Below are 26,987 nucleotides of genomic sequence, written 5' to 3' on the forward strand. Positions count from 1 at the left end.
CTGCCTCAGCCTCCCAAGTGATTATAGGCATGAATCTGAGCCACATACCTACCTGGCTAGTGTTGGCATACTTAATTCTCTTAACCCTGTATCTGGGAGAGGAGCTGTTTACAATTTTTATGTTGAATAACTGAGAGTGTTTCAGCCTGAAATATCTTCTTGCCTACTTCCTTCCCACCTCATCCCTACCTGAAAAATTCACACAATTGCTATCTATGTAGTGATTCAATAACTTTTGTTGCTCCCTCCTCATTTCAGGCATTATTTAAGCACTAACGATACAGAAATGGATTAAATAGTCAACTAGCTCCGCTCTCCTAGAGTTGGTTTCCAGTGGTAGACAGATGATGAAGCAGATAAGTGACTGGATATACAAGGCTTGAGTGGAAGTGTTGGAGCAAATAAAGCTTGCTTTTTTGTTTTGTTTTGGGTAGGCGTGGGGGACATGGTCTCATGACCCAGTTCAGGTTGACCTCAGATTAGCCCTTTCCTGCCTCCACCTTTTGTCTCTGGATGCTGGCACTAACCCACTTGTGACAGCAGTGCATGGTCACCTGGTCACCACTTAAAGCTCCATCTTCCTAACTCTGTCCCAGTGACAGATTTCACTTTGTGTTTTATTGTTGTTTCTTAGTGGTTTTGGCCTGAGGGGGATTGGACTTTCACATACACACTAAGCAAGTGCTATAGCATGGAGCTACCACACCTTTGGACATGGAATTTGAGGGACAGATAATGTACTTATACTGCACTATAGCAGTTTAAGTGCTTAAGGGGCAGAGGGTGACTTTTGTAAACATCGTACAACCTTCTAGGTCACTATCTGCAGTTCATCACTGTTCTGGACCTGTCTCTCTGAAGTCCTTTGTTCCAGAATGTTTTGGTTAATTGTGTGTTGTAGTTAGCAGGGTTATCTTAGTTTGGGTGTGCCGCTCCTATGGTTCTCTGGGCTGTAGAAGATGACCTTCCTTGACACGTGGTTCCTAGCCTGGTGAGACGTCCGGACTTGCCTTGCTGTGGTCCTTCCTCCTTCCACATAGGAAATAAGAGGTCTCTGGGCAGAGCTCTGCTGTGGGTGGAATCTAGATCCTCAAGCTCTCTGCCGCCTCTACTTAGCATTAGCGGGAGGGAGGCCTGCATTGCTGTTGTGTTTTTCCTTTTGGTGACTCAGTAAGAGCAACAGTCTGTAGAAAGTGGCTATAAATTATAAATTGATTCCAGGTAATAATTGGGCAAATGATCAGACTCCATTTTTATTCCCCTCTGGGGAAGACATGTGTCAGGAATCACTAAAGCAGAAGGCATCCGAGGGGCTTCTCTGCCAGTTTCCCAGCTCTAAGCGCTGCAATGCTTGATTAGAGAGGAGAGAAGCCAAATTCGGCAGGAGGCGGCCAGCAGACCTAGTATCTGCTTGCCACCTCTTGCTCCAAAAAGCCTTGCCGCAGAGTTGCCATGGCAGCAGGAGGCAATTTAATGGCAAGGGCTCATCTCTGGAGCCACACTGCTGTGCCCCAGCCTCTCCCTCTTCAACTTGATCGCTGGTTACACCAGGGCCTTACTGTGAGGTGGCCATGTGACCACACACTGCCTTATGGAACAGAGTGTCAGATCTCCTGGATTCTAAGGACAGCCACCTCTGCCCCCACTTCTCCTTGGCACGTAGCTCTTTGATGTTCCACCCCGTAGTCAGCCCTATCTGATTATTCGCAGTTCCTTAAATATGCTCTTTCATGCTTGTGTGCTTTTAGGCATGCGGTTTCCTCTGCCTGGAGTGTTCCTTTCCCCATCTGTCTGGAAAATTCCTACTCGGTTTCAAAATGCGGCTTAGATTCCTCCTGCCCCTCCCTAATGCTTTCCCTCACCCCCTTTCTTCCACGCAGAACTATACAGTTTCTACTGCCATTTCAACCTCACACACATCATGTGGCTTCTAAATGACTAGTTGTATTTCTGTCTCTTTTTCTGTAGCCTCTAAGTTATTTGCATTCAAAATTTGTGCTTTGTGGGTTTTGTATTGAGAAGGCCTTTCCTGGGAGTAAATACTTAGCAGTGTTTGAGGGATAATGGGATGCTCCTCTGTGAATTAAGTCCTGCTGAATGCTTATCCTTTGAGTGCTGTCCCCCCACAAAATGAACTGCTGCATCTTGAGCAGACGGGGCTCCTTCTGCTACAGACCTGCTCTAAGCAGCCAGTCATTGGTGTGTCGCTGACTGTCCCTGCCCTCCCTCTCCAGTTGGGATTGTGTCAGACTTTCAGTTCATGTGACCTCCAGTTGTCACCCGTCTTGTAGATCCCTCCCTTAGCTGTTGAATTATGGGTAGTGAGGGCTCATCCTCAGATGGTTTGTGCCATGCAGTAACTTCTTAGTAAATCGCATTTTCTTTACCTTCTCCTGTCTTTGGTAAAGGTAGTAAAAGCAAGATAGAGGTTTAAGCTATCTTTAAACCTTCTGTGGCATCTTATAATTCATCTTTTTGCTCTGAGCAGAGCTTTTAGTCACCTCCTTCCTGTGGCTCTTCACAGTGATAGTAGTGCTCCCTCTTTGACCTTTGCCTCGTTCTCACGCTGGATGCATGTGTCCTCCTGTGTACTGTGCAGAGAGACCACTGTATTTTTATATTCTTCCCTTTCTCTCCTTTTGGACATAGCTTGCTGCCGCATTTCCAGACTTGTAAGTTAAAGTGGATTTATTTAGTATCTTCCTCAAATAATCCCAGAAGCTAGCTGGATTGGAGTATTATACCCCTCCTTTACCAGCCTCTTTGGCACTTCCTTTGCAGTACAGCCAGGACACTTTGTGGTTTGTTTCCGTTCTCCCTTGCCCTTTTTTGTTTTGAGCCTAGCCTTTAACGACTGAGCCATCTCTCCAGCCCCCATCACGCTCTGAACTTCAAAGCTTACCTAGGTAGTTTGCAATTCCCTTTGCAGATGTCCTTTCTGGACCACCTGAGCATGCTGTGTGCCTACCTGCAAGTGTGCAGGCTGTTCAGTTTCTGGAGTATTCTCATTGTTTCTCATCCTTCCTCCATTCCCAATGCGGGTATTTAATCCATCTAGGTCCTCTAAAGGAGGTGAAACTTCAACAAAGCTGTTTCTGAGTTATTAATAGATTTGAGCTTCCACAACATTCCTGTGCTGGGGAGAATGGAATTAGGATAGGCTTTGAGACAGGCAGTGTTTTGTAGCCTCTTATTCTGTGTCTCTTGATTGAAAGACACTCTCTGTTTGTCAGTTAACTGCAAATGAGTCCCCTTATCATGGAAAGCATTCCAGTATGCAATGCAGATCTTCACAGCTCTGGATTGTACTAAATTCTGCGGGTACCTCTTTTCTTCCTCCTATGAGTACATACATATAATAAAGTTTAATAAATCAGTCACAGTAAGAAGTTGATAATAACTATGAAATAGAGCAATCATACCAATAACTATAATCACAATTATTCAAAACTTAATATAAATTTTTAATACTGAAAAAGTATGGGATAAAACCGGACTCTCTGAACATGGCGAACAATGAGGGCTGATGAGAAGCCAAGGACAATGACACGGGTTTTTTTTTGTTTTGTTTTGTTTAGTTTTGTTTTGTTTGTTTTGGGTTTGGTTTTGGTTTTTCTTATTTATTTATTTATTAAAGATTTCTGTCTCTTCCCCGCCACCGACTCCTCCTCCCCCAATCAAGTCCCCCTCCCTCGTCAGCCCAAAGAGCAATCAGGGTTCCCTGCCCTGTGGGAAGTCCAAGGACCACCCATCTCCATCCAGGTCTAGTAAGGTGAGCATCTAAACTGCCTAGGCTCCCACAAAGCCAGTACGTGGCACGAGGTTTTGATCCTACTTCATGTTCTGGCTTTGTGGGAGCCTAGCCAGTTTGGATGTTCACCTTCTTAGACATGGACAGGGCGGGAGGAACTTGGACTTTCCACAGGGCAGGGAACCCTGACTGCTCTTTGGACTGGAGAGGGAGGGAGAGAGGAATGGGGGAAAGGGGAGAAGGGTAGGAGGGGGGGGAGGGAAATGGGAGGCTGGAAGGAGGTGGAAACTTTTTTTTCTTTTTCTCAATAAAAAATTAGAAAAAAACCAACCTAATATATTGTTTATTTCTGAAAATTCCCTTTTCCTATTTCCTCACTTTGGTTGGTAATAGGTGTCTAACACCACACAGAATGAGACACTGCAGTCCTGCCTGCTGCTGCTAGCCTTATCTGTAAATGGAGGGATAGCTTATTTCACAGTCAGAGTAGAAAGCCTCCGTCATGCAAAAGGCAACACCACAGTTAGAACCTAGGGCCTGTCAGTCGCCTTTCACAGTGTTAGTGTGTGTGAATTAGATCTAATAATTAGAATTCTTAGGTTTGAACTCGGGAAGGTTTATATACTAAGCATGTATATTAGCATACGTTTTGAAGATGCCATTTAAAATTATGTTTTGGTTCTATGGGTTATGAGTTTTCTGAAATCATATACTTGGGCTATAATCAATGATATTAATTTGATAGTGGTTGGTAGACGTAGAATTCCACTTGCCTTCTTAACCCATTTTATTTTACTTGACCTGTTCCAGGGGGCTGCTTAGTTCTTACCAAGACTTTTGACCCAGTGGTATCTATGCAGGCTTTTCTCTCCTGGAAACTAAGTATTAGTGTCGCTCTGCACCCCTCTCAAAACGAGTGGAGTCGAATGGCTTACCCTCACATGCAGCCTTTGTAAAAGTCTTGGCGACACTGCTAAGAATTGTCACGCACACGCTGTCTGTTCAGCATGTGCCATCGATGGCCTTAAAGTAGACTGTGGAGTATATGGTGTGCAGTTGTAAAAATAAGGAAACTGAGGCTAAGAAGGAAAAATGTTTCCCTTACATTAGGCCACAGAACTATTAAAGGGAGGCCTAGAAGCAGAGGATGGGAAGGACCTAGAATTTCAGCTGCTTGAGAGGCCAGAGCAGGAGAGCGTGGTTTTAAGATGCAATGCCTTCTCGGGAAAAAAAGAACCAGAGCACAGGCTCAGGTTGGTGTAAGCAAGGCACAGTACGAGATGGCTACCCACTCACAAGGACAAACTACTGAGGTGTTTCAGCCAGGGCAGTTTTAGCATCTAGCATTGTCCTAGGAAGCAGGCCAACCAGACCAAATTCTGTTCTCAGGAGGTTGTCCTTGATCTGGCCCCGTAGCCTCTGGTTTTCTTTCCTGATCTGTAAACCTGCTTTCTGCTGTCATGTGATTTCTCTGGATGCTTCTCAAGGCATTGTTTATCATTAAGAACTATGTATTCGGTTACTCTCCCCCACCCGCATTCCACCACTTTCACAGGAACACAGCACGCTATTGTGTGGAGCGCATGTGTCCATACCCAGAACTTTCTAGAGTGTCTGGCACATGAGCATTCAATAAGCATGGGCTCCATTCATGGTTGCTATCATAGATTCTTCTTGTTATTGGTGGTAATGGCGATACTAGTTGATACATCCCTCTTCCAGGACCGGAGGGTCCCCTGCCCAGTATCTGGCTTCATGCAGTTTTTTTGTCTGGGGTCCTAGGAACAGACACCCTGAGTCAGATGCATGGGCCAGATGGAGGGAAACAGTAAGAGTTTGCTTGTTTCTGCCAAGGGTTCCCAGAAACTGTTTTCTTCGTGCCTGCCTGTACTAACTACCTCCTTGTTTTCGGCCATGGAAGCAGTCCATAAACCCTACTTCCAAATCACATCTGGCTTCTTTGCGTTCCTTTTCTCTTTTGGGAACATTAACCACTTTAGAGTCTCTAAGAGTGTGTTGATTTGTACTGTGCTTATCCTTCCCTTCCTGCTGGGTTCCTGGATGGTCTCCTGGCTGCCCTGTGCTGCACAGTTATTACTCCATCTGTGAAGGCTCCTCTGGAGCCTTCTGCACCTTTTTTATGGTATTCTTTTCTAGTACCCATTTCATGTGTGCATTGGCTTTGTTCTTTTTGCTTTTTAATTTTGTGCTTAATCCTGTTTCTTCACCTGATTACAGCCAAAGGCTGAGAAAAGCAATTACCTAATTCTTACATTTAGTTGTAATTGTAATGTAGATTTGACTGATTTGTGGGAAAGGCCCTTGACTTTATAAAAGTCTGCTCTGGACTGTGATGGGGTTGGGGTGGAGGGGGCACGGATGGACAGGATGACAAGACAGAACTGTGCCAGGGCTGGTGTTCTTTAACTTCGTGCTCAGTAAGGCACCCCTTGTTATGCTCCATCCCTTGGTCTGCAACAACACACTCTCTTATTCTTGTTGGAGGATGTTTAGGCATCCCCTTTTTTGGGATAGGTGATAATATCTATTGAATTCTGTGATTTCCGCCTAAGCGTCCCCCTTTAAAAACTGTAATTATAAAAAATACAGAGGGCAATAATGTAGGATGTGTGTATTATTTTTATGTAACTGCTATGAGATTTTCTAAATAAAAAGTATTTATTGTGGATATTTCAATTAAAATGTAATCAGCATTATTTTTAGAAAATCAGAATCCTAAAAAGTAAACGAAAGGAAATTAAAAACTCCCCATATATGTAGGTGGCTGTTACGTTGCTATATATTTTTCCAGTTTTCATTCAACTTTTTATTCATATTGATGTATGGTCATTAATAATATATACATTTTCATTTTGATAATAATATTCATTAACCAGTTTGTAGTTTCCATGGCAACCGCAGTATATGTTAAATCACAACATGGGATATTCTAATCATGTTTGGTGTAAATTTAACAAAGCAAGGAAACGATTTCCAGCAATAAAATCTGCATATTATAAAATGTAAATATTAGGAAATGAACTCATGAAAACTATTAAGTCCTCCCATTACCCCGTTCTCTCTGTTAGCATCAGAAGTCATTGTTTTCCAGGCTTTCACTGATGGGTCTGTTGGAGGAACACTGATGGTAAAGCTCAGCGGAGGCTAGCCTTTGCTTTGGACTTAGTTGAGTATGCAGTAAACCATATGTGTTTTTGCAAAATGATATCTTGGTTCTTTTCTCCATGCTTTTTAGGTATGTGTTCTTTTTGGATCCATGCAATCTGGACTTGATAAACAGGAAGATCAAGTCTGTAGCGCTGTGCGTAGCAGCATGTCCAAGACAAGAGTTGAAAACCCTGACTGACGTCCAGAAGTTTGCAGAGATCAACGGTGAGATGTTAGGCTGTCCAAGCTGGCGCTCTGATCTTCCGTCTCAGTGTTAAACTCTATGTTTGCATTTCAGTGTCCATTTGTCCTTATAGTAAATATGTCGTAAAACAACCTTACAGAAGAGAAAAAAGCTAAAGTGATTTAAGATTTCCTAGTTAAAAATACTAGAATCAACTTGGGGAGACTGTTAGAACTAGCTTTGCTGGGTGCACTGGTGTGTGACTGTAATCCCAGCCACACAGGAGGCTGAAGCAGGAAGACTGCTTAGCCTAAGTACAAGACTAGCTTAGACAGCAGAGCGAGATCTCCTGTCTCAAAACCAAAACAGAAGTAGATCATCTCCCACCTTTACTGAAAGAGAAAACAAGCAGAATTTTCTCAGGATGTGGGGTGTTTCCCAGGAAATTCTGAGTAGATCCTTGTGATGTGGAAATTTGTACTTTCTAAATAAAAGCATTGGTGTTTTTGGATATCCAAACCCATTGGATGGTTTTTGTTTCGCTCTTTTGAAATCGGGCCTTTCCTGAGCTGGTTGTGTGAACTGATGATCTGAGCTCTGGAATGACAGGTGAATAACATCGTGCAGGTGACCAAGTGCTCTAGAGAGTCATTTGGAATCATTAGCAAACGCTATGTAAAGTTCAGGTTTTCCCCTCTTCCAAGTATTGTTTAAATCTCTCAGTCTGCCTCCCCTCCCTCCTCCCCCCTCAGTCTTTGTTTAAACTGTGGTTAACAGTATAATATTTGCTTGTGTAGAAGCAAATAGTGAAAGTTACAGAAAGAACTGTAATCAAATTTCTGCTGTCAGTTCCTTTTCTGGTGTACGTATAATTTTATGTTCTGCTCTTAAATTTAATGTTACATCATGACCTTTTCTGAGAATGGTTTTGAGGAACTTCGGGGTTAAAAGTTAAGGATTAGCAGAGAATATCCGCAGTTCTCTTTAGAGTATTTTTAAATATGCTATGGAGAACCACATAGTTATGGCCCCTCTGATTTGTGTTCTGAACCTCCCTGAGGTTCCATGCTTGTATTTTGTATGTGGGGCTTTTCAGGCCTTCCTGCCTGTCTAAATCCAAGGCTAGCGCTAGGTCCTTGAAACAACTGTTGACTCAAGTGTTCACTCTGCATAACGCATAGCTGACTAGAAAGAATGCCTGGAGTCATAACCATGCCTATTCCTAGGCTTCAGATTCTTCCTGATAGGATGCTGGGCCTCCAAGAGGAAGAAGACGGGGGATGTCCCTCACCTACCACCTCGTGCCCTTACTGTAGATAGTAGAAAAGGCATGGGCTGGTGAGGATCTGGATTCTCATTCAGAATTGGTCACTGGCTTGGTAATAGAGATAGAGGAGCTTTCTGAGCCCAGGTGTCCTCATACAAATATGCATGAGGATGCGTGAAGAATACCAAGTGTCATGGACACTGAATGAAGGGGCCCAGGTACTTTTCCAGAGCTCATTTTCTCTGCCCATGTAGTACCCTGCGTTTGCCTGGCTAAGCCCTGTGCTGTAATCGTCAGCCTTGTCACTTAGCACACCCCATCTTTGGTAGGTTTGGTTTCTTAACACGTGGACCCAATTGCTGGGTAGTTCACTGATTAACAGCAGTGCAGGCTCTGAGATAAATTGTTTGGATTCAACTGTTGCTTCTTCCAATTTAGTGGCTTTGAGACTCAGAACAAATTGTTTGAGCTCTCAGCCCCTTGTCTGTCATATAGGACAGTGTCTGGACCTCATTAGGATTTTATGATAAATCAGCACATGAAAAATATTTAGAAATATAGCTGGCAAAGAAAGTTGCTGGAAGTTGGGATTAGCTGCCACCCTTCCCATTGTTCTATAGGGGAATGTGACACTCTTCCCATAGCCAGTCTCTTCACAAGTTCCTTCAGAGCAGTGCTTCTCAGTCTTCCTAATGCTGCGACCCTTTGATACAGTTCCTCATGTTGTGGTGACCCCCAACCATAAAATTAATTTCACTGCTACTTCAGAGCTGTAATTTTGCTATCATTATGAATAGTAATGTAATTGTTTTTGTTTTCTGATGGTCTTGGGTGACCCCTGTGAAAGGGTCATTCACACACACACACACACACACACACACACACACACACACACACACACGCGCCAAAGGGGTCCCAGCCCACAGGTTGAGAACCACTGCTTTAGATACAACTACTGTATAGCAACCATATCTGTTCTCAGAGTTTTCAGTTAGCACTCATCCATGGCTCTGAACTCATCAATGGTCCAGGATTAAGAACTCTGTATGTCTTACATGACACTCAGAGCCATGGTCCAATCATCATCTTCCATTGTGTCCTCTCATACAGACTGGATATGAGTGCCACTGCCTTGAATCTGAGCTGTCTCTGGTAGTGCCGAGTGAAGGCTAATTCCTTGTCTGTGTGGCCTGCTCTTGGGATCTCTTGAAGAGAATTGGTCTGTGCCTTGCTCTGGCATGCCTTGTTTCTAGGCAGTATCCTTATGAATAAATGGGATGCTGACTATGGTCTGTTCATATCTGACTTAAGAAGACACTTCCAGTGGAATTTGTAGCTTTTTATTTCAAAAGTATTAGTTAATAAATATTTTAGTGAGTACCCTTAGGCTCTGGGGTCAGTATATAAAGAATAATATAGAATCTGGACATGTTGATGTATGCCTATAATCCCAGGCCTTGAGCGGAAGAGGCAGGAGGATGGCGAGTTCCAGGTCAGGATGAGCTAAATAGTGGGATCCTGTTTCACAACACATAACAATGGTAATAATAACAGCATCCAAAAGCACAACAGCAGTAACAGGGTGGGGACAACAGTAACTTTAATTGGCAAGTGTGAAAATTGTATTAAAATTCCCAAAGAGAGGAAACTTTGGGTGTAGATACCCAAATACCTGCTTTAATAACAACCCCTGAATTAGAATTCTTGAATGTCTCAAAAAGTCCTTACACTGTTCTTCAGGTTGGTGGCACGAAACTGGACCCTATGAGGTATAATCCCAGTATCACCGCGGTCACCAAGCGAGGTTGTTCTCCTGTCTTCCTCTTGGGCCTTTGTGACGTCTGTTTGTGTTGGTATCTGTGCCTGTATACTCAGTTGTGTCTGCTAGGAAGTAAAGGCCCCTCGTGCCCACATTTATAGACCTCAGTTCCTACTTTCAGCGAGGAGCTTTTCTCCAAGAGAGGAGGCAGGTGTGAGTGAGAAGTCTTCAGACCTCTAGCAGAGAGTAATCACAAGTCTACCAGAAAGCATAGTTAACAAAACTTTTAGATCACAACATAGTGAAGGCCTCATGGAACTGAAGTTCACAATACTTTCTTGAAAGGCACTGAATAATACCAGAAACATTAGAAACGAGAAGGAAGTAGAATTGGATTATGTCATAGCTGAGCGAGTCACACAGACAGGCCTGGTGACATGTGCCTGTAATCTCGGCACTTAGGATGCTAAGGTAGGAGGATGGTCACATTTCAAGTCTAGTACTAGCTACATGACAAAGCCTTGCCTCTGAGAAAATAAAAAATAAACAAATTACAAACTTTTATGCAAGAAAAAACAAAATGAGTAGAGTTGAATCGACTCATGAAGCAGGAGAAAATATCTGCAAGTCTTCTATCTGGGCAGTGAGTAATTTCGGTTCCCACAGGCCTCAGTCAGCACTGCTATCAAGTGCTGAAACCCTGTGTCTTATCTGGCACTCGGAGTTAGAGTCTGGTGTTGGACTCCCTTTAAACATACGGTATGTGAGTGTTCGTGCCCATAAGATACCAAAAGGAAAATCACCATGCAATGGAGTTTTAGAAAAATTAGAACTCTTGTCACGGCTGATGGGAATACAAAATAGTTTGGCTGTTATGGAAATAGGTGAGTCCCCAAATCAGCCGTGTCACTTCTGGGTATTTATTTGAAAGAATTGAAAAGAGGATCTGAGAAACAGCCCCACACCCATGCTAACTGCAGCATCATTAACTAGTCAAGAGGCAGACACAGCCGGCATGTCCATAGACAGGTTAATAGATTAAGGAAGTTTGCAGCCTGAACATGGTGGCTCATGTCTCAAAAAAAGCAAATGGAGAAAGAAAATGTGTTGATACACATGCGATGAAATTATTTGACTTGAAGAAAGAAGTAAATCCAGTCGCAGACTACGGTCGCCCATGGTTGGAGTGAGGATGTCATGCTAAGAAAAATAAGCCCTTCCCAGAATGACAAATACTGTTGGAAACCCACATAGATGAAGTTCCTAGGTCCTTCTCTCATTCACAAGAAGTCAAAGGCATATTTATCCAGAGCATTTCCTTCCACTGAGTGATGATACTAAACCCCTGCAGAGCTCTCCAGAAGCTTCAAACTTGCCCACTCTTGATGGTTGAGAAATGTAACTGGTCTCCAGACCTCTTGTCCTTGTTTCAGCTTGGCCAAATCCAAGAAAAAACAATTAAGAATAATAATTATTTGAATGACTGGGGTTCTCAGCAGGTAAAAATGACACATGTGAATATGGCACATAATACATAAATATCTTCCTGCCTTTCTAGTGGAGATTTCTTGAATAAATTAACATTCTTTAACTTTTGTTCAGTTTTTCTGGCCTCTAGAAATTTGTCATTTCTGTGAATTATAATTACAACAGTAATGAAAATAAAATATAGGATAAAAAGTCATTATAGAAAATAATATTCAATGCTTTTGTAAAATTTCTTGTCAGATTTTAAATTAACTCAAAATGATCACATCTGGATTTTTGCTTATTAGATGTGTGTTTGATACCAAGTTTCCTGTATCAGGCATAGAATATAGCAAATAAAATTATGAAATGAAAGAAGAAAAAAAATGACCTTTAAAAAAATTCTGTTACCAGAAACTGTAAGGACTCCGCATTGAACCTCTATCCGTCTGTTATCAGGGCCCTGTTCTGTGGGGATCTCCTGGGGGCAGACCGTCCTGTGTTTATCTCTAAATACGCAGACTCCAGTGCCTGAGCTCACACAGTAGATACCCATAGGGCTGGATTTCCCTATCCGTCTCTGTTGCCACTTAATAATTTCTCATCCTCCCCGTTCTTTATCCTCAATTCTGAATGCATGTGTGTTGCCTCCAGCAGGTAAATTGCTTAGCTCCCATCTAAGCAGAATTGCTGTGAAATCAGTTATTTTAAAAATTCATCTAAATAATTCATTTCATTCGTTTATCTCTCTTCTACATCCTCTCCAAGTGATTATCTGTCCCTTTTCTTCTCTTAAGCCCGCCTGGTTCCTTCTCTTTTCCAACCTTGGTGTCCTACAGAGAAAATTGAAACTGCCTGGCAAGAGCTCCCATCTGAGTTCTTATTTCAGCAGGGTGTGAATTCCATCTCACCCCTGCTTCCCTTCCTTCTAGTTTCTGATGAACAGGTTTCTTTCTGTCCTTAGTATCATTTTTGTAAGCACACACACACACAAAAAAAAAATGGTACATCATAGAGGGAAATGAATGGCACCTCCTTCTGATGCTGGCTTTGGTTTTCTATGAGATTTTTCAGCTGACCCCAGACAAACCATGGCAGGAGACAAGGACGACCACAGTGCTGGCTCATGCCTTCTTTTTCCTCTCCTCTCCCCCAGTTCTGGCCCGCCATCTCTAACTGCATGACCCAGTCTCAGCTTCAGGGTCTTAGTGAGTGGTTGAGGCTATGTGTTTTGCTCCAACATTCCATATTGAACCCCACTATGTATTGTGTTATTGATCCCCACCATGCTCTCTGCTGTACTGGATGCTTTACATAGTTTTCTAGCTCGATTTTAACAAGCAGCCTAGAAACAAACACCTCTTCTGTAAGTGACAGGTGGACCACACATCCTCAGTTGGTGTGAATCTTTCACCAGGGACATTTATTATCATTCTTATTACTCTATTTTATAATATATATTCTGCCTTGCCTAACATAATAGCAAACTATGGCAGAGGTTTTTTTTTCCTTGTTTGCATCTCATTTATAAATTTATAAATTTATAAAGCTATATACTATAGTATATAAAGTACTATAATTTAAAAGTGCTTCTCTGATGTACAATATTTCATATAATTCTGAAGGTTTTATGACCTGCTGTTTGGATCATAGATGGTTTTGAGGACAGCAGCATTGAATGGTGCTTTCAGAAGGATTATTGTTTTGCCATTAAAGACTTTAACAAATTGTATGACATTTAGATAAAATTTACAGCTCGTGAATACTAATAAGCCTTTGGATTGTCATTGGCTATTAACTTTACAGTCAGCATCAGATCATCGTGCTCTCCCTCCAGCCAGTAACATCATCATCGAAAGCACACACACAGTATAGATTGTTTTTTTATATTGCTATGCAGAAGGTTGGACTTGATAATGTGCATGAATGAATACAGTGATCTGCAGATGATTTAATTGCTTCCAAGTCAGACACCAGGATGCTTGATCATTTAGAAGGGGGTGTGTGTTTACAGTTGATAATAAAATTTAAACTAATTCCTTCACTCCAATGATTAATATCCATCAAATATACACCAGAGATACACATTATAGTCCCATACTAAAGAAACCTGTAATCCAGTAGGATCAGACGTCTCGACCTCACAGCACCTGCAAGTCTCGAGTGTCGATATTAAAAATTTTCTTAGCAGATATTTACTGAGTACCTATCGTGGTTGACAAGGTGGTACCAATGGCTAATTTCTAGGGATGGTGCTTTTTGGGAATTGTAAATATGTCCCCACATTTCATGGATTACTAGAGACTGAAATTGGAAAAGTGATTTTTATTTTGCCAGAATATAAATGCAGTGTTTTCCTAATTAGAAAAATGAAGGCAGTAGAATTTGATTTTTTTTATAATGAAAACAGATCCACATATAAAAATTTTTTTTGCTTCAGTACCAATTTCTAAATCATTCTGAGGGGGTCTGTTTTTCATATTTTGATGCTTGTGAAGATTGCTGCAATGGAAAAAAATACAATTTAGGCAAAAATACCAGCCCTCAAATTATTCCCTCTATGCTATATCTTTAATTCAGGTGATTTGGGGCTTGGGACCATTGTTCCCACTGTAGCAGTGCTGCCTGACACGGTTTGGCAGTGTTTGGACATTTCTGGTTGTTATAAGGAGAGGCCAAGGGTGCTGCAGGTAAACCCTGCATCGTGTAGGACAGTCCTCTGTAACCAACATGCTGCTGCTGTTTGTTTTTAACTCTTTTGGCTCTTTGAGGGGCCCGCCACCCAACTCCCAAATAAATCACATACGGAGTCTCATTCTTCCATATAAATGCCCAGCTTTAGCTCGACTTGTTTCCAGCCAGCTTTTCTTAAATTGACCCATCTACTTTTTCCCTCTGGGCTTTTATCTTTCTTACTTGTGCAATCTTACTTTCCTTTTACTCCCTGGCTGGCTGTGGCTGGATGACTGGCCCCCAATGGTCCGCTTATCTGTAACTTCTAGAGTGTAGTAATAGAACACACCTCATAGGATTGATATAACCAAAATGAACCAAAGAATAAATAATTGAATATTTTAAGACATTTGAAATATCATAGAAGTTAAACATTCTCGGAGGTGGGGATGATAGTAGGCGTTTACCATGATAAATGTTTGTGTGCCTTAGTTGGGCTCCTAAAATCGGTCATTTGGATAGCTTTTGAATAACACTGGCTGAGTTGGATGGATTGCCTCTGGTGCGCTTTAGATTAACTGTTGTTTTTAGGTTTTGACTTTTCATTATTCATGTGTGGGGTTTTTTAAACCTGTTTTTGCATTTAAAAAGCCCTGTATGTCTGACTCCTTGGGTGTAAACCGCTTATGGTAGGCGTTGTTTATAATTCTGCTGTAAAAAAAAAAAAATAAGAATCAGGTGCTGCTTTTTAAAATGTCCACTGAAAGTGCATCCATGAATAAGTAATATGGGGGAAAAAAAAGAACTGTAAAATGTTTGCATTGCTAGGTTTTTCCGGTGTTTGAGCCTTCCCCACCTCTCAGCTCTGTGCAGGAGGCAGTGGGCAGTTTCTTAGGATTAATTGTTGCTACTAACATATTATGAAGGACTTTTTTCAGAACAGGATCTGCTTAGCGTTGGCCTAAGTCCCAGCAGATGATTGGAGATAAAGCTGCTCTTCGTTCACTGAGCATTTTTCTGGGAAAGTGTCTATAAAATTGAGCCTTGTTGCACCTGGTGACCTCCCTCTCTCCGGGAAGGAGGGCACGGGAAGGGCAGAGACTGTGCTCATTGGATTCAGAGGAAGCAGGGTTTGGCAGCACAAGGGTCTTTACTTAGCCTTTCATGTTTTCCGTCTTGATCTCTGAAAGAAATGTTGGCGGCTAAGCTCAGGACGTCCATAGACACTTGGGTGCCCTGCACGTGTTAGCACAGCTGCTTTTTTTTTTTTTAAACGAGTATTTCTCAGTAGGACTTCTAGCTATTTTAGGATTAATCTCAAGTATTTGGCTGCTGTCATGTTTCCTTCAAAGCTGCTGTGAATAGAACTTGCTGGCATTAGCTCAAGACATGGCAGACTACACTTTCAGGGGAGTTATATACTTAATATTCCTTTTTATACACTCTCTGTCACCCCCAAATATTCAAGATCAAACTTAGAGTTTTAAATATGCAAGGTGAGCATTTTACCACCCAGCATGTCTTAACCCATGTGCCGTGTAACTTTAAAGAATCTTTAGAAACAGTTTTGCACTGTCCAGTTACTTATATTATCTTTGCATGAAATATATACTATTTATATTTTGGTGAATGTATTATGATGACCCTCATATTTGAACATTTACCAGATAGTTTGCTGGTTTCAGATAGCATTGCTTCTGGAAATATGTTGCTTCCTGGAAATTTCCAACAATTTGTTTGATTGATGGAATAAGATAAAAGTTAAATAAACTCACTCCCAATTTTGTCCTTAACAAACCAGAATATATTTTTATATAATCCTCTCCATTTCCATATGATCAAGTGCCTTTTCCAAAAGTAGCCCAGCCTTTAGGTGGCCACTCTGACCTCACAACATATTTTGAGCTCTTTCCGTAGTAGTATAAGCTCTCATTATCATTCATTGTACACGTGAAAGCTTTTCTGTTTATATTAATAATAGAATATTTTGCTAACTTAGAAATCTGGTAGGGCTATCAGTTAATTGGATAATTTATGTGTATAATGCAGTAGGTTCTCTGCAGAACCGAAGCATCAGCCTGCTCATCACACACTGCGGTCTAGTATTGGTGTATAACGGACCTTCCTATATTGGAGTCACTATATCAAAAAACCTGCAGCTCAGTAACTTAGTGCATACTAAATTCAGTGGACTGTGTCATTCTGAATTTTCAGCATTATTTAGATAAGTGTAAGTCATATAATCAGAAAGCTCTTGCTATAGCCGATCCAAAGTTGAATTTGAGCTATTATGTACTGTCTGGAAACTGGAGATCACTTACCAATTTATCAGTTTGTTCAGTGATTTATCATTGGAAATGGCTCATGTCTTTTAAATAAGGAAATGATATCCCACCTGCATGCAGAATATTCAGTTTTCAGTAGTGGAAAATACATGAATCAGAGACGGTCCTACAGTGGAGGGAACGCAGACTCTGTGGTGATAGTCAGGTGCCTAATTAATCCCAACCCTTCTACCAATTGCTTGTTTTTAGCCTCTTTATCTTCTAGTTCGTGAGTGGTGAGTGTCCTAATACCCATTTTCTAGGCTTACAGTAACTGATATATATGTCTCTGTCATCTAGCGCAGGACCTGATATGACAGTCAGTAAAGGTTTTAGTAATTAAAATTTGTACCTAAAATACATTAAATTATTGGTCATTTCAGAGAAAACTGTTACCATAAATGATTCATAGTAAAAATTAAATGGTTTTTGCAGTGTTTATAATGACTGAAATAGGGAATGTTAGCATTGACATCTAAAGCTAAGGAGAAATGGCGGAGACTTTGTTCAGACTGTTGCACCAGCTAACATATGACTTTCTTCCAACAGGCTCAGCACTGTGTAACTACAGCATAAAGCCTTCTGAGTACACTCTGACTGCAAAATCTGCTGGGCATTGCCCCAAACTACCAGTCCCAGCCAGGTAAATCTAACTGCACAGTTCTTAGCTTCTAGCCCTTGTTTTCATAGGGAAATCCACACTGCATTGTTCTGAGACAACTGTCATTTGATGATGCCTGTTGCCGGGGCCATTGCTTTCATTACAAGATTCAAAAAGTAGGAAAAGATGTGACAACTTTTTTTTTTTAATCTTTAAAAAATGTACTCACAAACAACTTCTCTTCTTCTCAGATATTTTGAATTTCTTTCAGGGGCTTTTTGATATTTTTATTTTCATTCCATAATCTTTTTAAGGATATAAAACTGCTAAATCATTGTCAGATCGGCAACAAATTTAGAAACCAATTCTCCCTTCACTGTCGATGTTCTGAAGTTGATCCTATTAATACTTACTGAAATTATTTCTTATTTAGTTTCAATTTTAAAAGCACGTGAATGTTTATTCTCTACAGGTTGTTCAGGATATATTCTTCAGAGGTATTCTTAGTGTTAGGTTATTTGCCAGGTTTTATTCAAAATCTTTTTTTTTATTTATTTTTTATTAAGCTATATATTTTTCTCCACTCCCTTCCCTTCCTCCCTCTCCCCTTTTACCCTGTCCTATACTCCCAATTTACTCAGGAGATCTTGTCTTTTTCTACTTCCCATGTAGATTAGATCCATGTATGTCTCTCTTAGGGTCCTCTTTGTTGTCTAGGTTTTATCCAAAATTTTACTTAGCAAACGTTTATTATTAAATACTAACTGCATGTAATAGACCAAAGATGCAGAAATGTTCTTTGGCAGTGGCTCGTGGTACTTAGAAGGAAAGTAAACATCAACACAATACATAGGGTTTTTTTTTTAAAGATACAAACACTCAAGCATTGTAGAGTATATTCTCAAAATTATGTACGTGTGCATATGTTGAGATGTGTATATGTTTAGACATGCATACCCTTTGAAGTATCTATTTATCTTTCTAACAGTGTGACACAGGAAACCTCTAGAAAACGGAATAGAAGTCACTCGGTATATCACATTGGACTATCAAGTGAAAACTTAGAGATCCGAGAACACAAAAACAGATCGTGTTGACTTTAGAATTACGTAGGCTGTAGCTTGTGCTTTATTAACTTGAATTTTAAATTTGTTTTTTGCAAAGAGCGGAAAGGGCACAGCAGTCAGATTGATTTCTGGCTCCTTTAGCCTTGTCAAGTTGCTATTGAAAATCAAAATCTAAAGCCTGTAGGCATCAGAGTCAAGGGGCTGTTTTAGGAGAAACTTGGGAAGGATTTAAATATTACAGCCTTAAACCAGCCACTCAGTGGACAGCATTCACGGAAGGGAAGGGAAACCTGTCAGGGCGGCCACAGCAATGAGGCAAAGGAGAGGCTTTGGATCCACTCATTCCTATAAAAACAGGCAGAGCTGGGCCTGGTGGTATGGGCCTGTAATCCCAGATACTTAAGAGGCTGAAGCAGGAGGATCGCAGATTGAAGACCTGAGCTAAGTAGCAGGTTTGAGGCTAACCTAGGCAACTTAGTCAATCCTGTCTTGGAGATATAGCTCTATAGCGCAATGGAGAAGAGAAAAAGAATATTATATACTTATCTACCTAACTGCTAAAATTTGTTTTAAATGTATATTTTGAGTATTCTCTCTAGGCTAAAACATGTATTTTTAAAAACAATTGGAAAGTCCCGGGATTATGAATGAAGTTGTTTTGCTCCTACATAATTGTAGGTGGGTGGGGATGTAGCTTATATCACAACCCTCTCCCTCCCCCACAACCTCTGATCCTTCCATCTTGGGCAATTGCTGATCCTTGTTGTCTGTCTGTCTGTCTGTGTCTGTCTAACTATCTATTTTAAAATTTAGACAGTCTCACTATGTGGCTCTGGCTAGTTTGAAACTCACTATGTAGACCTAGCTGGCCTCGAACCTAGAGAGATTCCCCTGCCTCTACCTTATAAGTGCTGGGATTAAAAGTGTGTCCCACAGTACTAGCCCCACTATATATATGAGATGGGTGTCTGCAGAAGTCAGAAGAGCGTGTCGGACACCCTGGAACTGGAGCACTGATGTGTGTGTGGGACACTGAGCTCATGGGAAAAAGGGGAGAGTCTTGTATTACTGATCCTTCTCTCCAGCCTCCTTTTACATCTCCTCACCCCTCCCAGGAACATAGTATCCTTCTAGGACAGAGCAGTATAAACTTTGAGTTCCAACAGGTTGTGGCTTCTAGACTTGAATTTGAAATACTCTGTTGGAAAATAGAGAAAGGACACGTCAGTCAGATTGATTTCCAGCTCTGTCAGTCTTATCAAGCTGCTTCGCAAATCAAAATTGAAAATCTGTAGACGTGAAAGTAAAGGGACTGTTTTCAGTGATATTTAGTAAGAAAAACCTAGAATGTGTAGGTCTGAGTGACTTTGTCTCATTTATTGTTCTATTTATCAGCTGGGGTAAGTCTCTTAACCTATATGTGAATCTAGTTGATCTGTGAATAAATGGAAATATTTGCAAAATTGTTTTAAGGCTTAAGATAATAGATATTAAATGTCCATTTTTGTTCTTGTCTCCCAGCTTGGGAAGTATTATCATCTCTCCCTACTTCAAGAACCTTCCCTTTGCCCAGACCTTTCTGGGTGCCCAGAGACCTGTCCCTCCCTTAGCAAAAGCAGCTATGAACTCATTTGCAGTAAAACACTAAGAGCACATTAAAAGTCAGATGGCCCAAGATCTTTGGTGCTTTAAAAGCAAGTGGCTAGACAAGGCAACAGTGTATCCAAATTTGTGCCTCTGTTGGTGGGATGCCCGGTGGAGTGGTGATATGGGGAAGAGTCTCCCTATGTGCTTGCAGTTATTCCATACACAGCAGCGACAGAACCCAGTTTCTCAGCTTGTTCCCTTATTTAGGTAACTCCTGATACCCAAAAAGTGGCTAGGTGCTGGGCAAGTAATAATGTAACAGTGACGTGAGAAATTAATAATCAAGAACAAGTATTGCCTATTCATATTTTCAAGGGGGAGATTGGTAGATGAATTAATTTTTACGAATAACTTACTATGGGCTGACCAACATATGGTCTCTCAAATGTATTATAGCATCAAACCCTCAACAAACCACTTACTATGTGCTGGCCAACATCCTGTCTCTCGCATGTATTATATAACCCAACCCTCACAAAACCTGTGTAGATTTTGCCCCTCATTTGTAGATGGGGAAAATGGAAGATGAAAGAACACGTAAATTACCCACGGCCACACAGTAATTGCTGAGTCAGAATTTGAGTCTAGATCATATAGGATCTCTGTGGCAGTTGTTGTTTCTATAGTATATAAAAGTGAAAGAAGGGAGAAAAATAGAACAAAGCGCACAAAGAGTACATTATATAACTGCTAGATTTTTGATTTATTTCCTGCTTTTTATATTCTCTGGGGAAATCTTTCCAGAATCCTTCAGTATCGTTCTTTTCTCAAAAGGATAGCTAGAAATCATGTGTGGCTGTTTGTTTTTAGCTCGGGTTCTAAAATAGTTATAGAGAAGCTGATCTTTGCCTTCTCTCATGAAGGACATGGACCTAGGCTACTGAGAACTCTTTGTCATGCCCCAGGGAGCATCTTCACTGTGACAGTTCAGGACTCAAAGGGGAAGTAAGCAGTGAGTTTGCCAAGCTTTACCTTTGAGTGGCTAGTTTGTTTTTAAATCTTTAGAAGACTTGTTACAGATACATTTTGTTCTTGTTGACTGATGTTTCAGTAATGTGAAGTGCCTGGGCATATTGGAGCCACAGTGGCCTCTTCAAGACGCATTAGCCTGTGGCAGCTTTGAAAAAAGACAAATTTACTGTAAGGAAAATTCTTTTTTTTTTTTCCTGAACAAAATATTGCTTTTATTGGATGGTGATTACTGATGACTCATTCAGGTCTATAGTGAAAAAAATGGAGAAGAAAGAGACGACAAATGTAGCTGCAAGTTTCTCTCCCATCTGCCACCTCCAAAATCACCATTCAGAGGCTTATCAATGACTCAGACTATTAATGGCTTGCTCTTACATTTAAATTAACCCATAACCCATAGTTTGTGTAGGAAAATTCTTGATGTGTGTCCTCTTCATTATGGGCTAGACAGTAGCGCAGACATGTTCTCATATGCCGTGTTCTCAGAAGTATGTGAAATGAGATGGTCCATTTTGAATTCATTATGTTGATATCAGAAGTACTCAAAAGAATTCTGTAAGAGGAAAATGAAAGTATTTTATTTAAGGATGACATTGTCAAAGAACAAATTTAATCAATAAAAAGTTTAAATAAACAACTTTTTTTTTAAAAAAGAGAAGAATTCAAAACTGATATGGTGGCTTATAAATAATTCCAGGCACTGTGGAAGTTGAGACTGGAAGATTACTGTGAATTTGAGGCTAGCCTGAACTGCAGAGTGAGACTGTGTATCAGAAACCAAATAACAGCTATGAAATCATTGCAGAGGCCAGGAATTAGTTTAGTGGTCAAGTCCGTAGCATATGGCCCCGAGTTTCTTAGGAAAGGAGAAAGGGAGGAGAGGAAAGGAAGGAAAGAAAGGAGCAAGGGAGTCGGGGGAAGGCAGGAAGGAAAAGGCCCACAGGGCAGGACAGGCAGGCAGATAGGCAGGTATATAAGGGATTCTAGTGCTTTTTACTTTGCAACTAAATATTTAACTTTTAATGGATCCATGCATTCTTTCCTGCTTATCTTTTTATTTTAGCTAAAATAGTAAATGTTTTTTACTATTAACTAGACAATGTGACTAACCAGTTTTTAGTATTTTTATACGTTTAAATTTAGAGATACCGGGTATTTTAAATTAATATACAGAAAATTGTAGGGTAAAAGGTTACTGTTCCAGAAGAACTCTTTGGAGTTGGCCAAGTGCCTTGAAAGGGAAAGTCCCACGCAGACCTCACTGACATTTCTTCCTAGCTAGAAGGATTGGGATTTTCAAAGCACAGTCTTTCCCTTTTCAAGCTGATCTCTTAGTCCTTACTTCACAAGGAAGCAAACATGGACCACATCATCTGTGGGGCTCCTGGGAGTCAAGATCAGGTCTTGTGGACGAGCTCTTGGGTGACAGCGGTGATGCTGATGATCCGAAGTGACTTCCTGAACTGTGCTACCATTCCAGCAAACGGAACAGAACTCAGAAAGACAGTGGCTTACGACTGCAGTGCCAGGGAATTGGGGCTTTCATGTCTGATAGGAAAAATCAGGAAGCAGGGCTAAGAAAACTACTAGACACTATCAGTAAGAAAGAGGACCTTAAGATGTGTCCCTTTGAGGGTAAAGGTGGGGGCAGATGAGTTTAGCTGAAGCTAAGTTAGAGGTAGCAGGCCAGTATAAACAGGGAAGACGACAGTACACATGGCTACAGAACAGAGAGCATTTGGGTTTTAAAGATGTGGAGCCAGGCTTGAGTTTGTTTGTGTGTGTGTGTGTGTATATATATATATAAAATTGGAAGTATGCTTAGACAGAGGTACTAAAACAGCATCTCTCTAGACATCAGGGAAAAAAAGAACCTGTCAGTTAAAACCAAATCAGCCTCCTTTGACTTTGAGATTTATAGCTAATCCATAAATTCTTGTAATGTCTCTAGCTAGATCCATTTCATTTAAAAGTATTGTGTAATTTGATACCTTTTTTTCATCTTTAATGACATAATGTTTGTTCAAGAAACAATTGCTCAGAATGTTGGACCCTCCTACAATTAAAAAAAAAAGCTTTAGGTCTTTGGCATTGATTCTAGAGTGCTCATTTAATGCCATTTTAGAAGAATATACAAGACAGCTACATAGAGATGGTTTTTTAAAAGATGACTATCCCTGTTATATTGTTACATCATATTTCTGGATACAGTTTACTGAAATGTAACTAAGGTAAGGCTTCATCTTTAAAGTTACTTTGTTTCATAGAGTTTAGTAGTATGGATGATGTTGCTTCTTGCCATTAGTGTCCATTTGCCAACATTTACAGTCCACTCATTCTGATTTCAAAAGAAAATAAAATTTTGAGGAAGGAACCAAAGGCAGTGTTTTGCTTCAGGCCAGTTATTGTTTTCCTAAGACTAGAAGCCTTCAAGTTTGATCCCAGCTGTGTAATCTTACCTCCAAGTAGACTAATATTTAAGAAGGAGAACAAACTTACAGTACTTTAGTCCAGACTAGTATGTTATGATACCCGCCCCCGTCTGATAATCAGTTTAAGTGGTGTGAGGTTTGTGTTACGATGGCCAAATTTTAACTCAATTCACCCATGTGTACCTAGACATATGTATTTATATGTATGGGGTCTCCTGGAATCCTGATGTTTCCTGGTTCACAGTGTTGTCATCGGTTAGATGTGCATACGTATTATCGTCTCAGGAGTTGAAGAAGATCCATGTTATTAGAAGCCAGCTTCAAGTCATGGCTAATACACACCTATTACCTCTCACAAGTCACAGCTGTAGTCATGGAAGCTTGGATTAAGTGATGAAATCGTTGGCTGTGTTCCCTTTTTTAGACACATATACTCATTGTTTATGATATATGCCTATCCTATATATCACACTGCCACATATGCAAATAAGTAATTTTCCGGAATATTGTTGAGTAGTAGAGCAATTGTTCAGCATGCCTGAGGCCCTGGGTTCAATTCCAAGCACTAAAAAGGGAAAGAAAACAGTGCAGAATTCCATGCCCCTAATAAGTTGTGTAGTTTTCACTTTTTATTGTGTTTGTTCCCATATTTGTGTGTAATCCTTGATGCAGAGATATCACCATTATGTTATATTATATGTGATTTCCCCTTGTGTTTCTGTATTATAAACATTTCTATAGATTAGCTCTCATGGCTGTTTTAAGTTACTGTCTGTTAATGTCTTGGCATGCTTTTGTTTATATGCCGGTATATAAGCTTGTGCCCTAAACACCTTTATTAATATGAGGTTTCCTATGACGCTTTGAAAGAGGAAACATTCTATTAATGGTGGTCCATTTCACGTAAAAGCATGAGTGTATGTCTCCTTTTCAGTTGCTTTTGGCAAAAGTTCCTTTTCCGTTCAAGGAAGTGCATGCTTGTAAGCTTTGCCCTCTGCCTCTGGTAGATGTGCAGAGCGGAAGAGTTTCGCATGCTTGGTTTTGCTTTTGGTAGTTCTCCATGCGTATGTGTATGTGTGTATTTGTCCTCAGGGGTGGGGGAATGTCTTTGTTGGAGTATACACTCCACCCTCTTTGATAAGCTCTGGTAAGATTGGCATCCATACGCATAGCCGTCATCTTCATAGTGCACAGCACTTAGCTCCCACGAGGAGGAGGGTGGAGTGTATTGCAGCCATATTCACCTTTCATTTGTGTGTTTGATGTGGCATTTATATTAAGTAGGAGTAATTTTTTTTCTGATTTTTTTTTTCTTGTGTCACCAGTGCACCTATTCCATTCTTCCATCGCTGTGCTCCTGTGAACATTTCCTGCTATGCCAAGTTTGCAGAGGCCCTGATCACCTTTGTCAGTGACAATAGTGTCTTACACAGGCTGATTAGTGGAGTAATGACCAGCAAAGAAATTATATTGGGACTTTGCTTGTTATCACTAGGTAATTGTTTTTCTCATTATTAGCTGTTTCGTAGTACTACAGAAGGCTGCTCTGTCTTTAGCCAAAATATGCATACAACTGGGGATAACTGTAAAGTGCTTGACTTCCCATGGCCAGAATAACTGTTTCAGATTACATATAGTTATAAATATATACATAGAAGTATGTATATGTATATATCTGAAACTCATGTCGCTTCTATTTTCTATCATTAAAGACTTGTTTCCCCAAACTTTGGTTACTAAATCATCATTGATTATCTTTAATGATAGCAAAAGACTCCTTTTAATGATTTAGACATGATTCCAAAGGTATATTTATATATGAAAGAGGCTAAGTACTCTCTTATGTATTCTAAGAACATAGGTTGCTTTTGAAGTGTGTAATTTTATTTTTATTGCTATAGTTCATAGTATTACTGCCTTGCTGGGAAAACTAAGAAATCTCCACTTGTTAGCCACAGAATTAGTCAGTAATTAAATAATAAAATCAATTTTATTTTCAAGATGAAAAAAGTTACCTATATTATTCTAAGTCTGTGCAAGGGCATATCAGAGTTTGTACATCTTCTTGATTGGGAGACGTAAGATAGCGTCCAAACTGTTTCATTGTATAAATAAAATTAATATTTATGTATGTTTAGTAGCAGTTGTATTCATTGAGAAGGTACAGGCTTTATTTCCACCTTTCTTATCATTAGAGAGAGTCGATGCTTGACTCAAAGTAATACTGTCCTTATGAAATTCCTATTCTGTGATATTCGAGGGGCTCTGGTCTGGTTTTTCATCCCTATACATTTATTGTAAAAGTAGTACCTCAAAATTCCTGAGCTTAAACCTAACCATGTATTCAGCTTTGCAAATGACCTGAAGAAATATGATGACTTTATATAATAAACACTTGGTTTTCTGAAACAGTTGAATGCTTTAACCAAAAGCTATATACAAACTTGAAGATTCATAACACTAATGTGAATTCGACTTTTATTAGAATATCTTTCTTTTGAGGCATAAGAGTATAATATAAATTCAAGATATCTTTGTTCATTTGTTTGTGGAATGAGCCTTTAGATCATTAAATATTTATAAATATTTCAGAATTATGTTTCTTACACAAGGGTTAACTGTCCTCTTTTTCAACCATTTTAATTATTATTTTGGCACACTAGGATTTAGGATTTAGTTTGGAATAGGTAAGGAAGCTGGCTAAGCAAATCAGCCTAATCTTTGCTCTTTTCTAAGGAAGAGCTTTGCAGGCAGTCGAGAAATGAGGTCAGGGGCCTTAACAGGTTTAAGAATATTATACTGTATAGACTCAGACCCTCTCGGAGTTATAGAGTTAAATGTAAAATATTGAACAGTATTAAAATGCCGTCTAGTCTGTTGAATTAGAGACGTTTGTCCTGAGACGATACAGGTTGGTCAGGGCAGTGTAGCGCTAGCTGATTTCCCGCTGCCTGTTACAGTTTTGTTATTGTTGTTTTCGTTTTGTTCACCAACATGACATGTCATTCTCTGCACCTCCCGCACTGGTGTGTGTTTGCATGCCCCATGTCTTCCTGCTGGCGACTCCACAGCAGCCTCGGCTACCATGGGGTCACCCTGTGCATTTGCATGCGTTCTTTTCTGTAGTTTACAACCCACACAGTGAGGACCTTCGGCTTTCAGAGACGGGACTTTAGGCTGTGAGCCGTAATTGCAGAAGCAGCCCATTTCCTTTCTTGTCAAAATGGTGCTCGTGAACTAACAGCATCAAGCTATGCCTGTAGGAAAAGCAATAGTTGTCTTTCTCTTCATAGTTTCTTGTGTTTTTCATCCGATATCCTTTGTGGTCTCTGTCTTCCTTGCAGTTCTGTCCATGATTTTGATGGTGATTATCAGGTACATATCCAGAGTGCTCGTGTGGATCTTAACAATTCTGGTCATCCTGGGCTCACTGGGTAAGTGATTGTCTTCTTCTTTGCTTTCATTGTACCTAACTAATTTCATGGTAGTAAATCGAAATAAAAAGAAGAAAATGGAGTTTTTATTTGCCTGTGCTATTTCTTCTCCAGAATGAGTGTTTATTTTTGCCTTGAGGGTGTCATAATTATATTGCCTTCCTCATTTCACTCCGGTTAGCACTTGAAGCACATACCCTTTTCTGTGCACGTGTCTGTGAATGCACGGCATTTAGTTAGC

At 40.3% G+C, this 26,987-nt stretch overlaps 1 protein-coding gene across 3 annotated transcripts in view; it reads left to right on the forward strand.

Moving 5' to 3' along the window:
• Window positions 1-26,987, forward strand: part of Slc44a1 (solute carrier family 44 member 1) — a 157,280-nt gene that overhangs the window by 70,094 nt on the left and 60,199 nt on the right. For all 3 annotated transcript variants that reach the window (XM_041656922.1, XM_041656921.1, XM_041656920.1), the window contains exons 4-7: window positions 7,008-7,144; window positions 17,143-17,236; window positions 24,638-24,807; window positions 26,657-26,746. In XM_041656922.1, the coding sequence (XP_041512856.1) occupies window positions 7,008-7,144; window positions 17,143-17,236; window positions 24,638-24,807; window positions 26,657-26,746 (491 nt within the window). The remainder of the gene's footprint in view (window positions 1-7,007; window positions 7,145-17,142; window positions 17,237-24,637; window positions 24,808-26,656; window positions 26,747-26,987) is intronic.

Source organism: Microtus oregoni, unplaced genomic scaffold, assembly GCF_018167655.1.
Source record: "Microtus oregoni isolate MIOR12 unplaced genomic scaffold, Mior012 000008F_ref0000371, whole genome shotgun sequence".
NCBI classification, from domain to species: domain Eukaryota; kingdom Metazoa; phylum Chordata; class Mammalia; order Rodentia; family Cricetidae; genus Microtus; species Microtus oregoni.